This window comes from Rhincodon typus, chromosome 29 (genome assembly GCF_021869965.1).
Source record: "Rhincodon typus isolate 14 chromosome 29, sRhiTyp1.1, whole genome shotgun sequence".
Lineage (NCBI taxonomy): Eukaryota > Metazoa > Chordata > Chondrichthyes > Orectolobiformes > Rhincodontidae > Rhincodon > Rhincodon typus.
Window position 1 is genome coordinate 18,828,567 of NC_063360.1, and position 15,983 is coordinate 18,844,549.

At 37.6% G+C, this 15,983-nt stretch overlaps 1 protein-coding gene across 1 annotated transcript; it reads right to left on the reverse strand.

Annotated features, from left to right (window-relative positions):
* Window positions 1-242: 242 nt before the first annotated feature.
* On the reverse strand, window positions 243-14,634 carry LOC109931110 (SWI/SNF-related matrix-associated actin-dependent regulator of chromatin subfamily E member 1-related). The gene is made up of 5 exons (XM_020530443.2): window positions 14,532-14,634; window positions 12,336-12,414; window positions 10,381-10,596; window positions 4,228-4,360; window positions 243-1,678 (listed from the first exon to the last, which is right to left on the reverse strand). The coding sequence occupies exons 2-5, from the start codon at window positions 12,382-12,384 to the stop codon at window positions 1,666-1,668; spliced, it is 411 nt and encodes a 136-aa protein (XP_020386032.2). The 5' UTR covers window positions 12,385-12,414; window positions 14,532-14,634; the 3' UTR covers window positions 243-1,665.
* Between the last annotated feature and the right edge of the window lie 1,349 nt (window positions 14,635-15,983).

Consider the following 15,983-nt stretch of genomic DNA (forward strand, 5'->3'; position numbering starts at 1 on the left):
AGGTGTCAAGACAGACAGTTCTCACATTTTTCATTGTTCACCAATATCCAAGCACCAGAATTTAACCCAGATTAAAAAGCAGTGAAAGCAGCAAGATGACTTGCTTTAGTATGTGATCTTCCTTTCCTATAGTTAAGATTACTTTACAATACAGAGCACACAAAACATTATTCTTACCACTGATATAGGATGTCAGTATATATTTGTCAAGGTGTTATGAAAATGAAAAAGGTGCTCGCAAATGATCTTATAGCACAGTTCAGTGTTTATTTTACATAAATATAAATATATCACAAGAATGAATAGCACTAGATCACCTAATTTATAGTTAGTAGTTTTTAACTTCAAAGGTTTACCGTATGTATAATGACACACGAGGCAAAGTACATGCTTACTTCTGTTTCTATATTTATCCCAGTGTCAGCAGTGACTTGACTTAATAATATTGCTGATTAGGTTGAGTGTGTTCAGAAAGAATAAGGAAAAGTGGCCATTTTAAAGTAAATGAGAACAGATGTAATGCGAATATATTTATTTGAGTACACTGATTTTACCATACAATTCTTATTAGGTTTATATGAACAGCAGTATTCAATAAGACTTCACTAGCATAGCTCTGTTTCACAAATTTCAACCACCAGTAAAAGTCATGAAAACATGAATACATGAAAAATAATTCTATTCATCTATCATGAATTCATTGTCAATATTCTAATGTCACCTCAAATAATTTACTGAATTAATGTAATCAAAATGTATATATTGCAGATATTAACTGGATCAATTTTGATTAGTACAGAGCACAGAAATGTTTACAATTTACAACCTATGTGTAAGTAACTTAAAAAAAAAGAGCTGCAGCATTTTCATACCAAGTGCAATAAAGAAATTCTATAGTGGAATTGTTTGCTCGAGAAGACATGTTCCCCAGGTCTTGTACTATACACATTCCCTTACATTCTATGGGATGTAATCTTAACTAATAAAATGCAATAGAATTTCAAACTCCTGACCGTATCTCAGATTCCGAACAAATTCATACAATCCAATACTTTCATTTTATGTTATCGTCCAGAATATATTATTTATATTGGTGTAAAATACTATAAATGGTTGCTGACATTTTTTGTCTAGCGATTTTTGCACTGGAAAATAAATGCATTTTTTAAAAAAATAGTGTTTGAAAACATTACTAAAAGATAAACAAACAGTAAGATCATTACTGCATCAAGTAAAAATGTAACGCTCAAGCTTTCGGTTGTACAAAATACCAGCAACTATTTAGCAATCAGACAGAAAATAATTCATTTTATATGTAGAACCTCCTGGCTGTGATAGCTTGAGGTCTCTGTCTTTGCACATAATTCAATTCATATACTAGTTTAGCGTATATTAAAGGTATTCAAACATTATGAACATGCATGCAAGACGGAGCAAGACCTTTCAAATCAGAAATATCCCATTAGATTTTAGGATTATCAAAACCAGTAGATCAAATATGTGCAACAGTCATAAGGAGACTAAAATATTAACATTTTACATAATTTATCAACAGTCTCTGGTGGAAACTAGCTATTTTTAAAAATCCAACAAATTGCGGCCCGCCTCTGATGCAATACCATGGATATGGTTATTTTGCATTTTTACAAACATTTCTTCCCATCTTCATAACTTATCACTGAAAGGCAAAAATTTAAGAACATAAAAATCACAAATCAAATTTCAAAAAAACTAAACAATTTATATCTATTTTACAGTTGATTTGAATTCTATGAATTAAATATCAATGTCATCAATTTGAATTTAATTAAAATTCCAAAACATTTCAGATTTCTATTTTAAGAGAGTTGTTGAGTACCTGCAAGCAATTTTCCACATTAAATTGCAAGTGTCAGCAATTACGTCAAGATTAGATATGCAGTCAGGATTCCACTACTTATGCCAATTTCAGACCATTACCTCTAACTACACGGTGATTTTTTTCATCACCAGCATCACTGTCTAGCCTTTGAGTGCGAGATTGCTAATGTAATTCTACAATGCTGTGTGTGTGCGCGCGTGTGAGAGAGAGTGTGTAAATAAATAAATAAATACATACATGAGTGTTTAAACAATTTAGAATTTTTATGGGATTTTCTCACATGCAATTCTATAACTACTACATCTGTGCTCCTACAAGTGTCAGTTTTTGTGCTGAGCAGATGATTTTGTTCATTGTAGTGAGTGTATGAAAGTTCGCCAGAAGGCAGAATGTTGACGTATAATGTGCCAGTAGTAAATTGCCTTGAAAACTGATGGAAATGTCTACAGTTGGGTGAATAAAAAGGAGAAGTTATAGTTCAGGAAGGAATTGCTTTGGTGGTGAGGAATTATGATAATAAAGATGGAAAAAGGAAGAAACAGTGAAGCTGATGATAAATTATTGGCAAAAGTAGCAGAACCGCCTACGGATGGAAACATGCAGGATGTCAGCAAAGGGCCAAGAAGCGATTCCAAAAATGTTACTGTTGCTCAACAGAGCCTCATGTAAATAGAACTATAAAGCAGAGCGTTACCCAGTTTAGGAAGGAAAAGAAAACAAACATTGTGCTTTTCACCTTCTCAGGATCCCACAGTGCTTTACAGCTAATGAAGCAAAATTGTGAGCTGTGTGGTTTCAAGGTGACATTTTTAATTTAAGTATGATGAAAATACCAGACTACAGGAAATACTGCATTATGAAAGAGGAAGAGTTTGTGTGCAAGGATTTCAATACTTCAAAATGCCACTCATGGTGAACCAAAGTATATCCTGTTTTCTAACTAGTATTATCAATTTGTAATGAGCAAAGTACTGCAGACTGTGCAAGCGATATACAAAATTTAGTGTACATTATTAATGGACCCGAGTGGAATTGCAAATAAGAGGAGCTAAACCAAATGAAGTCTTGCGGAAATAAGGGCATGCACCCATTATAAAGTTATAATGTTATTTTTCTTTACTGTGTCTAATGTCCACAATTAAAATAGAAACTACATATTTAAACTTGTCATGCTGCAATGACATCCACCTACCAATGGCAGGAAGGCAACATCTCCGCTGAGACTGTAATTACAGGCTGACAAATTTAGCTAAGATGGCTTGTACCAACATGGGGAGACAAATTAAAAATGGAAAGAAAAAGTTACCTAAAAAGTGTGCATAGACAACATTTAAAAGTGTGTTAGTATATACACATAACACATCTCAAGTATGATATGATTGGGCTCAATGTGGTGGCAGACTTTCTAATGGAACAGGAAATAAAAAAAAAGTGACATTCCCAGATCAGGGTTCAAGTATTGAATTGAAAGACAAAAATCGCAACTGAGAAGTCATTAAGAATCAACAAGTGCTATATTTTGCTGGAATGCAAATTCTCACAGATCACTTAAAAAATATCATGTGGTAAAAGAATGTAACCACACACGTGCATGTGTATAAATAGGACATTAGATTCACTACAGGTTGGAAATGATCCAAAATGCCATACAAACCGTCAGAAGAATTAAAAGAGTACAAAAGACAAAAAATACCATGAGATTGCTTACAGTTTTGAATAACACATCAATTTCTATAATAAGGATTTAAAATTTATATACAGTCTGGCAGACCAGTTGACTCATAGCCCAAAACTTATACCCCTATATGTGGCATAAACAGAAATATTGCGATACCAACATAACAATATATTCTTTTACAGAGTTATTTTGCACAGGACATTGCACATTCTGTTTTCCACAGGTCAACCAACTTGGTTGGAAAATACAATGTTGTTAACCTGCACAATTTAGATTACAGCTAGTGGTTGGATTTATTTGTATAATTTTAATTAAACAGAAACAAAGTATTTACAGTAAATTAGAAACACAGGGCTGAGCTAACATAACAATTTAAATGTTACGAGGCAAATCACCCATATGGGCGACAATAACCAAACCCATTTCTGTTCTTTTTTGAGATGTACAAACGTAAACTTCTAGATGGTGTTGCAATATAGCAAAAAAGGATGGGAACTTGGGATGGTCATTCCCTTCCTATCCTGAAGGGAGGTCAAACATCATGTCCTAACAGATTCTTGTGACTATAAATTAATATAGCAAATATTAAAATTGAAATTTAACTATGAGCTAACCTCAATATCACTGAAGAATTGCATTCAAAACAAGCAATTTTCCTTGGTGTGTCCAGTTATTTGTCAAACCTTACCTATCTAGCTGGTTGATGATCTCCTGCACCCTTCCAACTAGTTTTTCATATTCTATGGGACTGCTCCCAATGATATTGTGGAGTTTGGCCATGTATGTATCAAGCGTTCCTTCTGTTGGTGTTTCTCCAGTACCTAGGAGCAAAAAGAAAGACTGTATTGGATGAAAACAGTAACAAATTTGGACAGGTATCACAAAAATGCACTGATGTCATAGAACACATATTGCTTTTTATTTTTAAAAAAAGTTTCATGTTTAATACTAGCAAATATCAGGAATGAAATGACATAAAATCTGCAATACTGGTCCAGATTTTCCAACAAGAAGGTTGTCTTGCGATTGTTGACTTGCTCACCGAACTGGTAAGTTTATTTGCAGACGTTTCATCACCATACTAAGTAACATCATCAGTGCACCTCCGGTGCAGTATCTGTGTTCTGTCCCACTTGCCATTTGTGTGTCTCAATTTGCTGGGGTGGGTGGCATCACTTCCAGATTTGTTTCTTAGTGAAAGATCGAAAAATTGAAACACCTCACATTTACGTAAACTTATACTCCATCTGCCACTCCTCGGCCCATCTGATCAAGATCCTGTTGCCCCTTTAGATAACCTTCTTCACTGTTGACTACACCACCAAATTTGGTGTCTTCTGCAAACTTACTAACCATTCCTCCTATATTCACATCCAAATCATTTATATAAATGACAAAATCAGGTGACTGAAAGATCCCATTGCCATTTTGAAACGTACTCAGAGAAATTAAGTGTTTAAGATAAGTTTGCAGTTGGGCTGCCAGGCTGGTGAGGGAGGGATGAGGTTGTCAAGTTGTGGATGATTTAGGGTAAGCGGGAGGCTGGGTTGAGGGAAATACAGGGGAGCTTTGGAGATGCATCTGGCCAGGGTGAAATCATGTCCGAGGCAAAGGTGAGGTATTGGGTCAAAAGATGGCTGGTGAGTCACACCTGTACAGCATGGAAACAGACTCTTTGGTCCAACTTGTCCATGCTGACCAGATATCTGAAATTATTCTAGCCCCATTTGCCAGCATTTGGCCCAAATCCCTCTAAACCCGTTTTATTCATATACCCACTCAGATGTCTTTTAAATGTTGCAATTGTACCAGCCTCCACCACATCCTCTGGCAGCTCATTCCATATACGCACTACCTTCTATGTGGAAAAAGTTGCTCCTTAGGTCCGTTTTAAATCTTTTCCCTCTCACCTTAAACCTACAGGTTTGAGTCAGTGTTCAGTTTAATAATTACCCAGGTATAGGAGGACTAAAATGTGCTCCGATTAATTTAGGATAACTGGTCAGCGTGGATGAGATGGACTGAAGGATCTGTTTCCATGCTGTACAGCTGTATCACTCTATGAATACAACTGAAAAAAGGAGGTGTCATTAGCAATGGAGGCATGTTGTCATTGCTCTTGTCATTGTGACCACCTAGAATTGTCTCACTGATTTAGGTGAGAATGCTACTAGCCAGAAAATTTTCAGGGAGAACTCCTGTTAAGAGAAGAGTTTTTTTTTGTCCAAACAGGATGGAAATTTCCACATCTTGTCAGAAAATCTAGGCATTGTTGATGAAACTAAATCTGAATGATGAGTGCAATGTCATCTAAAATAAAATTTGAGCAGAAATACAAAATCAATTTACACTACTGGCAATATACTTTGCCAAAATTCCAGTGAACACTAAATCACAGAGACAAGACACTACTGAATAGAGTTGTGGGTGGCACAGTGGCTCAGTGGTTAGTACTGCTGCCTCACAACACCAGGGACCCAGGTTCGATGCCACCCTCAGGCGACTGTCTGTTTGGAGTTTGCACATTCTCCTGGTGTCTGTGTGGGTTTCCGCCAGGTGCTCCGGTTTCCTCCCACAGTCCAAAGATGTGCAGGTTAGGTGGACTGGCCATGCTAAATTGCCCGTAGTGTTCATGGATGTGTAGATTAGGTGTGTTAGCCATGGGAATGAAGGTTTAGAGGGAAAGAGTAGTGGGGTGGGTCTGGGTGGGATGCTCTTTGAAGTGCCAGCATGGACTTGTTGGGCTGAAGGGCCTGTTTCCACACTGTAGGGATTCCATGATAAAAATCTGCGTGATTGCAAGTTAGGTCATGGGTTGGATAAGCAAATTCCTGCAATATATATGTTTTCTTTTACACGAGACGAAAGTAGACCTTTATCAATATGTTTAAAATAATAAAAAAGGAGACTGACCATCTGACTGATAATTTGTAATAAATAGAGTAGGGAAGAATGGAGAGTCTTGCACAGAAGTTGCACTGATACGGAACTAGGTCAGATGCTATGTTTTTCTAAGATGGCCACAGAATTTGGAACTGGTTTCTGGATCACACAGAGTGCAGATTTGTTACAAGCATGTAAAAGTGAGTGGCACAAAACGCAGCTGGGATACTAGCAGATATGCTTCATGCTCGAATGGTCCCCCAGGATTCTTTTGATCTCTTGCTGGCTATTTGTGAGGAAAAAGGTTTTTCAGACTTTTAGCTTTCCTAAATTGACCCTGGGTTGTTAAGTTATTTTTAAATTGAATGTTTATCATGTTCCCAGAAAATTAAGTGGCTACTGTTGGGGGAGTTACAGGATTTATGATGCTCATAAGAACGAGGAACAGACGTAGGCAATTCAGCCCCTCAAATCTGTTCTGCAATTCAATATGATCATAGTTGATCTCATCTCAGCCTCACCTCCACTGTCCTGTCCACTCTCCAGAACCTTCAACCCATTACTAAATTAAAAATCTGTCTGTCTCCTCCTTAAATTTATTCAAAGTGCCAGCATGTACCACATTGGGGTAGTGATTTCCACAGATTCACGACCCTTTGAGAGAAGTAATTTCCCTCATTGTTTTCAAAGGCTGAATTACGACCTCTCATTCTACATTGTCCTCTCTATGTCACTCCTATTCAGCATCTTATATACTCAAATACATCTCCTTTCATTCTTTTTTGTCTTTATGCTATCTTTAATTTCCTTGCTTGACCATGAATGTTTTGTGCCTCTTCTGTAACCTTTCTTCCTCTCAAATATATTTGGATTGGAGGAATTGAGTATCTGCTTAAACATCTGTCACTGTTCATCAACTGCCCTACCTTATTGCTCAGTCCACTCGGGCCAAATCTGTCCTCATGCCTACAGAAATACCTTTGTTAACTCCAGAACACTCATGTGGGTCTCCAGTTTCTCATCTTCAAACTGAATTAGAAATTCTAGCATGCTAATGACCACTTCTCCCCAGAGGACCCTTTACTATGAAGAGATCATTATTTAATGCCACCTCATAACAAAACTAAAATCTACAACAGGCTGCTCTCTGGTTGGTTCCCCAAAGTATTGCTCCAAGAAACAAATCTCTAATCATTCAGTTAACTCTCTCTCAAGGATATCCTTGTCAATCTGCTTAACTCACCTATATGCATATTAATAACCACTCACGATTATTGCCATACTTTTTTTTACAAGTCCCCAATATTTCCTGGTTTATACTATGCCCCACTGAGAAACTATAGAATACAACTTTCCCTTGCTTTATCTTACTTGTATCTGGATTGATTCTATGTCTTGATCTCCAGTGCCTATATCATTTCTCACTACAGCGCTGAGGTCTTCCTTTATTAACAAACCTACACCACTCCTTTTTCTTGCTGCCTATCCTTCTGAAACACCAAGTACCCTTGGATAGTCAATTCCCAAACCTGCTGTGTCATAATCATGTCTCAGTAACTGCCATCAAATCATGCCCGTGTGTCTATTTGCACCATTAACTCATTTCATTTTATTCTGATACAAAGCCTTTAAGTTTGTTTTATTATCACATTTTCCTACTCCCTTATGATCCTTTGGTGCGAGATGACATTCACAGATTCAGTTCATTCCTTTTATTTTCTGGTAACAACCAGCCTCATCGCTAACCTGCGCTCCTACCTTCTCCTTGAACATTTGATTTTCTAATTTTCCTGAAACTGAACCCCCACCTCTAGTATTTAATTTATAGCCCTATCTACAGTCTTTGTTATGTCATTTGCCAGGACTCTGGTCCCAGCATGATTAAGGTGGAGCCCATCCCATTGAAACAGCTTCCTCCTTCCCTAGTACTGGTCCCAATGTCCTATGAATTCAAACCCATTTCTCCCACACCAATGTTTCAGCCACACATTTAAATCTTTAATCTTATTGACTCTGTGCCAATTAGCCCATGGCTCAGGTAGTAATCTGGAACTTACCATTTTTTGATTCTGCTTTTAATTTAGCCCCCAGCTGCTCATATTCACTCAGCAAAACCCCTTTCCTTGTTCTACCTATATTGTTGGTACCTACGTGGGCCACTACAACTGGATCTTTCCCCTCCCATTCCAAGCTCCTCTGCAGCCCAAACGAGACATCCTGGAAGCAGGCACCAGGTAGACAACATAGCATTTGGGACTCTCCATCTGGCCACAGAGAACAGTCTATGCCACTAACTGTACTATCCAAGATTACCACTACATTTCTCTTTTCTTCTCCCAGTTGATGGTGCCCTGTACAACTGTGCTACAGTCAGTTTACTCATCTTACCTATAAACCCCACTCTCATCCACACAAGAAAAAAAAAAAGATTGTAAACCTGTTGGATAAGGACAAGAGTGCAGGCTCCTGCAACACTACCTGCTGCATCCCTCTACCTGCCTCACTCAGTCACACCCTCCTGTCCCTGACCACTGGCCAAATTCAAGGTAGTTACATGTGTTGTAGTAGCCAAAGCTCACACTTTAGTTCATCAATTCGGAGTTGGAGTTCCTTAAGCAAGCAATGAACTTAGGGTTTTCCTATGATGTTACTGTTTATTTCACACTATGGTGAGCTCCTCTCCAGCAGCTCCTTTCCCTTCTCTATTGTTTTAACACCAGGTCCACCTTTCTCGATGCTGTTTCTCAGTCTAAAGCTACTCTCCCTTCCCCAGCTGTTTTAACTTGCCAGGTCTGCTTCTCTTCGTTGTGTTTCATGCGCTAAAGCACAATCATATGCATAAGGGTCAACAGATGAACCCATCTTCTCACGTGACCATAAAGCTGCCTAATGTCAATCGGCTCCCTAAATGTACCAGTATTGATTATACACACAATTGAAAAGAACACTAAAGCCCCAAGGAGAAGCCACTTTGTTTTCAAAGTTACTCCTCAGCAGTTTTATAAATTTGGAAAACAGGCAGTTACCAGAACATTTCTGAAGAAGGGTCTAGGCCCGAAACGTCAGCTTTCCTGCTCCTCGGATGCTGCTTGGCCTGCTGTGTTCATCCAGCCCCACACCTTGTTATCTCAGTTACCAGAACATATTGGTTTCCACCAAAGTACACTTTCTACACTCAAGACCAATAGCTATGAAGCTATTTAAATAATGGAAATAAATACTGTGTGACACAACATGTTGTCCATCTACAACGTGGATGGAAAAGATTTTATATGGTTGAGCTCCAATATTGTTTACACAGCAAAAATTTAACTTTAATTTAAGCAGTTCACCACAATGAATATCCAATTTGATCTGATTATTAGAATATTAATGCCGGTGGTAATTTTGTTCTATGGTCCAAATAAAGTACTAAAATGGAGACCCACTGTCAAAAATACCATCTAAAAATTCTAGGTTTCTCCTTAAAAGACTAATAAAAGAACCACTACCGGACTAAAGGAGCACCATTAAGCAATATACAACATGTGGGTTCAGATGCCAGATTTTACTTGTGGCCATATCACAGTAGGAAATAGCAAGATACATTTTCTTAAGAAAGAAGAGAACCATGAAGGAGAGTGGTGACTAAGCTGAGTCTACACACCTTTGAAACAGTCAAAACACAACTGACGGAGGTCTGAAAAATGGATCACCCGTCTCCCTTCGCTTGGAGTATGACATTGGTTAGATAGGAAAATAATAGCTTCAAAGAATGTAATGACCAGAACTCATCACTGGTGATTACAATACAATAGTTGAATGGCCATGGGAATCACATCAGAAAACGACAAGGAAATTACAATACATAAGTACACTACGAACTGCACCAGTTGTTTAAAATGGCCTGAAAATTATACCTGCACAATGTTTTGGATGATTCAATTACTATTTTCTTTAAACCATTTTCTATTCTCACCTGGAATGGGAATTGAAGCAAAGCTGGCAGTCAGGGCCTGGCGTACTGCCTGTAGCTGATGCTGCAATGTCAGTGTTTGTCTCTCTTCCAGTGCCAACTCCTGTTCAAGTTTCTCTTTGGCATTATTCATAGTCTCTATGTGTTTTTGTAAGATAACATTCTGCTCTTCAAATTCCACATTTGACTTTCTTAACTTCCGTAATTCTGATTCACGAGCTTAAAAAGAGAAACAAAAGCTCAGCTAAATTTACATTTTATATTGGTTTAAAAAAGGTGACAAGCCAATTGTAGTCAGAGTACAATTTCCTCATTGGAAAAGGTGCATTAAAGTCATATTCAATTTCCCAAAGGTTAATGTACAGTGGCAACACAAACAAACACTCAAATTAATTAGTGCGATCAGTCCCTTGACAGAGTGGATGTTATTTCTTCCAGGTTGTGTTGAGATTTTACTGTTTGAAAAATTCTGAAAAATACAAAAACCAAAAGCATCGAACATGTATTTAACCTAAAAACGGAGCAATCATACAGATATCAATGTTTGGAAGCTAACACACAAGGAATGTCCGTGCAGTCCAAAAATCGCACTAATGACCAACAAAATAGATAACTTGTGCTGCTCTGAAAGAGATCTATAAGCATAACTAGGAAAAAAAAAATACATGCTGCAAATAGGTAACTCATCTTCTCAATCACCAACATAAAGATATAGTACAACTGCATTCAGTACCTTGCATGAACATTTTACCACATGGGAATTTATAGCCTTACTTCCTGCAGCTGATCTAGGGACAAGCTGAGAGGATTGGTGAAATGAGGTATTAATTATTGAAGTCGTTTAAATACTTCAATATAAAATTTTCTTCCCCAAGAATGTAAGTCAATATTGTACAGCTCCTTCAAATGTAACTTCACTAGTTAATGCTCACATCAAAATAATTAAAAGTTTAAACCAAAAATAAAGGGCCATTAAAGCATGAATAATCAAAGTCAACTGCCAAATAACACACGCAAGATCATTCAAGTTGCAGGGTCCATTACTTGAGATTACAGATTTTATTTGCTACATTTACTTTGTTACTCAAACAAACTGTGTGATTTCCTTGATTTGTTTAGTTATTTTCAACTAAACTGTTTGGACATATTATGACACATCTCCAGTGCAAGGGGATCTTCAGCCCTGGCTTTCTGGCCAAGAGGAAGGGACTCGACCACTGTGCCACAAGTTTGTTCCTCTCCACTTCCCCCTGCAATTTGGTTTTATGCCCAATTTAAAAGAAAGGAGCTGACTTCTGTGTTTAAGCTGTTAGGTAGCTCAATTAAGTAATCTTTATTGTATTAATTAGCACGGCAAGTGGTTATAATCATGATTCCCAACTGAGAGAACACACAATCCTTTCCTCATCCATCATATACAAATTGAGACATTTTTCTGAATGTCCATTTATATTCTGATTTTACATTGTTGGGAAAAATTAATGTTTATATAATTATTTAATGTCTAATAACAACAACTTGATTAAGGACTTCAACTGTTGTGTTATAAATTATGCTTAATTCAGATTTAAATTGTTCAAATTTTAGCCTTAATTTCCTTCTTCAGTAAATTATTCCAAACACTTATTGTTGCCAAGTTCTGTCAGTTGCCCTTTCTGGCAACCAAGAGTGGAAACTGGCATCTAGATCGGACACCAAAGCAGAGATCACCTCAAGGAGTATTACACCAACAACACAAGAAGCTTGACATCATCCAGTACAAAGCATCTCACTTGACTGGCACCTCATCCACCATTTTCAACATTCATTCCCTTCACTGAAGATGCACAGTGGCAGCCTACAAGATGCATTGCAGTAATACTTTCAACATTTTATGCCTTGACACTGTACCATGCATTCCATCTATCCACTGCACAAGACTGCAAAACAGCAGGAAAAATCAAATAGAATCAGAATACCTTTGGTCTGGTCAAGGAATTCCTCTGTAAAAATGGGGGTGTCAAACATGGAAATCCTGTCTGGTGACTCATCTGATGCCTAAGTTACAAAACACAGACACATGAAACACTAACTAACCTCACTGAATTCTTTGAAGACGGAACAGACAGTAAACAAGGATAATGTAGAAGCAAGTAATTTATCTAGGTTTCAATAAAAGATACCACATTATCAACTAATGAATAAAGGGTCAGGGCATGTAAAGTCAGGGAAAGAGGCAGAAAGCATGGTTCATACAGTCATAGAGCCATAGAGATGTACAGCACAGAAATAGACGATTCAGTCCAAATCATCCATGCCAACCAGATATCCTATGTAAATCTAGTCCCATTTGCCAGCATTTGATCCATGTCCCTCTAAACACTTCCTATTCATATATACAATCCAGATGCCTTTTAAATGTTATAACTGTACCAGCCTCCGCCACTTCCTCTAGCAGCTCATTCCACACACGCTCCACCCTCTGCTTGAAAGTGTTGTCCCTTAGGTCCCTTTTAAATCTTTCCCCTCCCACCTTAAATCTATGCCCTCTAGTTTTGGACTTGCCCGCCCCAGGGAAAAGACCTTGCCTATTTACCCTATCCATGCCCCTCATGAGTGTATAAACCTCTATAAAAGGTCACCTCTCAGTCTCCAATACTCCAGGGAAAAGAGCCCCAGCTTATGCAGCCTCTCCCTCTAGCTCAAACCCTCCAACCCTGGCATCACTGCAAATCTTTTCTGTACCCTCTCAATTTTAACAACATTTTTCCTAGAGCAGGAGACCAGAATTGAACGCGGTATTTAAAAAGTGGCCTAACCAATGTCCTGTACAGCGGCGACATGACCTCCCAACTCCCACACTCAATGCGTTGACCAATAAAGGCAAGCATACCAAACACCTTCTTTACTATCCTATTTACCTGTGACTCCACTTTCAAGGAACAGTGAACCTGCAATCCAAGCAGCAACACTCCCAGGATGCCCTGCCACGATTTACCTTTCCAAACAGCAGCACCTCACATTTATCTAAACTTAACTCCATTGCCACTTCTTGGCCCATTGGCCCATCTGATCAAGGTCCCATTGTACTGAGGTAACCTCCTTCGCTATCCATTATACCTCCACTTTTAATATAATCTGCAAACTTACTAAGGTTAAACGAAAGACATGAAATAAAAGTAGGAGTAAAAGATAGCTTCAGAGTGGCAGAGGTTAAAAACTGAGGCCTAACCAGGATTACTGATGAAATTACTCGTTCACAACCTCTAAAACAACATTTCAGGCTTTGGAATCAAAAATACAAACTCCAAATTTGCAGACAATGCCAATTTGAGAAAGACAGTTGATGCTGAAGGGAAATATACAAATCACAAGATGAAATTAATAAACACATGAAAAAAAGTACACAATTGACAAATGCATTTTAACATAGAAAAAATCAGAGGCACCACATTTTAAGAAAAATAAGGTTACATATTACTTAGAAAAGAAAAGTCTAAAAGGAGATAAAAGGAAAAGAAATCTGGAAGTAAACATATACAAATCACTCAAAGTTTACAAAGATTAACAAGGATAATAACAGGAGCAAAACCAGTTCTAAGGTTAATTGCTATAGGGAAATATATAAAAATAGGCAAGTTATGCTAAAAACTTATATTATTCTTGGTTCGACCACACATGGAGAGCACCATAGTTTTCTGGTCAGAACATTATAAAAAAAGGGATATACAGGTGGTGAAGAGAGTGCAACTAGTATTTACCATGATACTTAAATAGGGAGGTTAAACCTATAATGAAAGGATGAAGGGATAGTTTTTCCATTCGCTTAAAAACAGTGGCCAAGTGGGTGAATTAACAGCAGTTAAAATTATGAAACCTTTTGAAACAGTAGAATGGAAAAGGTTTTCCACTCATGGGCAGAGCAAATCTAGAAGCAGTCCATAATATTCAACATAAAGTTGAATATTAGCAGTGACGTTCCAACCTAATATTTTACTAAATGTGAAAATAAGTAATTCTAAATTGACAAATTATTTGCATCATATAACTAGATCTTCCTTGTAATGAATAGATAATACAATGTTTATCATCAAACTATTTGGACAATATAGCTGTAAAAATTACATGACCACAACTTTATAATGTTCTTTTTAATCAAAAGTTTTACAACTCACCTTGGGGACCGGACCATTAACTCCTGGCCACAGCTCTTCTGAAATGAAGTAGTAAAAATGTTAATCATCTTTTAATTTATAACTTCCACTTGCATTACATAACAGCTTTAAAACACAGCATCTCCTAAGAGTGATCAAACAAAGTCAGATAGATTATTAGAGAAGCTGACTAAAAGCTTGGTGAAAGAGACAGTGCATTAAAAGGTAAGACAATAGACAGGGGTTACAAATGCAGAATAACGTGGAGAATTTTAAAATTGAGATAAGCTACATTAGGAAATAAAGCAAGTCAGCAAACAAGCACAATGGACAGTGCAAGTAACATGTGTGGGACACAAGAATCATCTCAACCAAGCATAAATCCAATTATGTGCCCTTGATAATCCACGATAATGCCAATGCTGAAGCCCCCAGAATCAACATTGTGGGATTACCACTGACCAGGAACTGAACTGGACAGCCACATAAATACTGTGGCTACAACAGCACAAAGGTTGGGAATTCTGTAGCTAGAAACTCATCTCCTGTCTCCAGTGCCTGCTCGCTATTTCCAAGGCAAAAGTCACAAATGTGACAGAATACTGTCCGCTTACTTGGAGAAGTATTACACCAACAACACAACAAGCTTGACATCATCCATTACAAAGCAGCTCACTTGACTGACACCTAATCTGCTATTTTCAACATTCATTCCCTTCACGAAGGATGCACAGTGGCAACCTACAAGATGCACTGCAGAAACTCGCTCAACAAAATCTTCACCATCTACAAGGACAATGGCAGTACTTCTTTATCAAGATAGAGACCATCCATGTAGATGTACAAGAGCACCAATACCTACAAAATTCCATCCAAGCCACACACCATCCTGATTTGGAACAATATCGCTGTTCCTTCAAATGACGCAGGGTCAAAACCCTGGAACTCATTTCCTGACAGTATTATAAGTGGATAAATCCCACTGTGGACTGTAGGATTCAAGAAGGCAATTAGGAATGAATTCTGGCTCAGCCGATGAAGAAGATATTCTGCGATAAAGGAAAATAATAAAAGGATAAACAGGATTTGCTGCAGGTTAGGACAGGGACAGTCAAGATTTGGTTCAGCACACCTTTACGGAAGGTGAAGAGTAACAATGATACCAATCAATACAATGAAAATTTCACTTTCAGCATCATACCTCATGAACTTATCTCCTTCACTCCTCGGTCCAGGCAACTGTCCTCAATTATCCCATTGCCACATTAGAACTTAATCAAAAAGCACTTTTCTAGCTAATCATTACGTGAGTCACCATCTATTCTTTCGGCAAATATTTTTACAAGTAATCCTTAGATACAACATTTTTCAATCACCAATGCTTCACCAGTGTAACAATGGCACTTATAATTTGATCTGTTCAATACACTTTCACAACAACAGTTTAATTTGCAGAAAACAAATACTGAATTA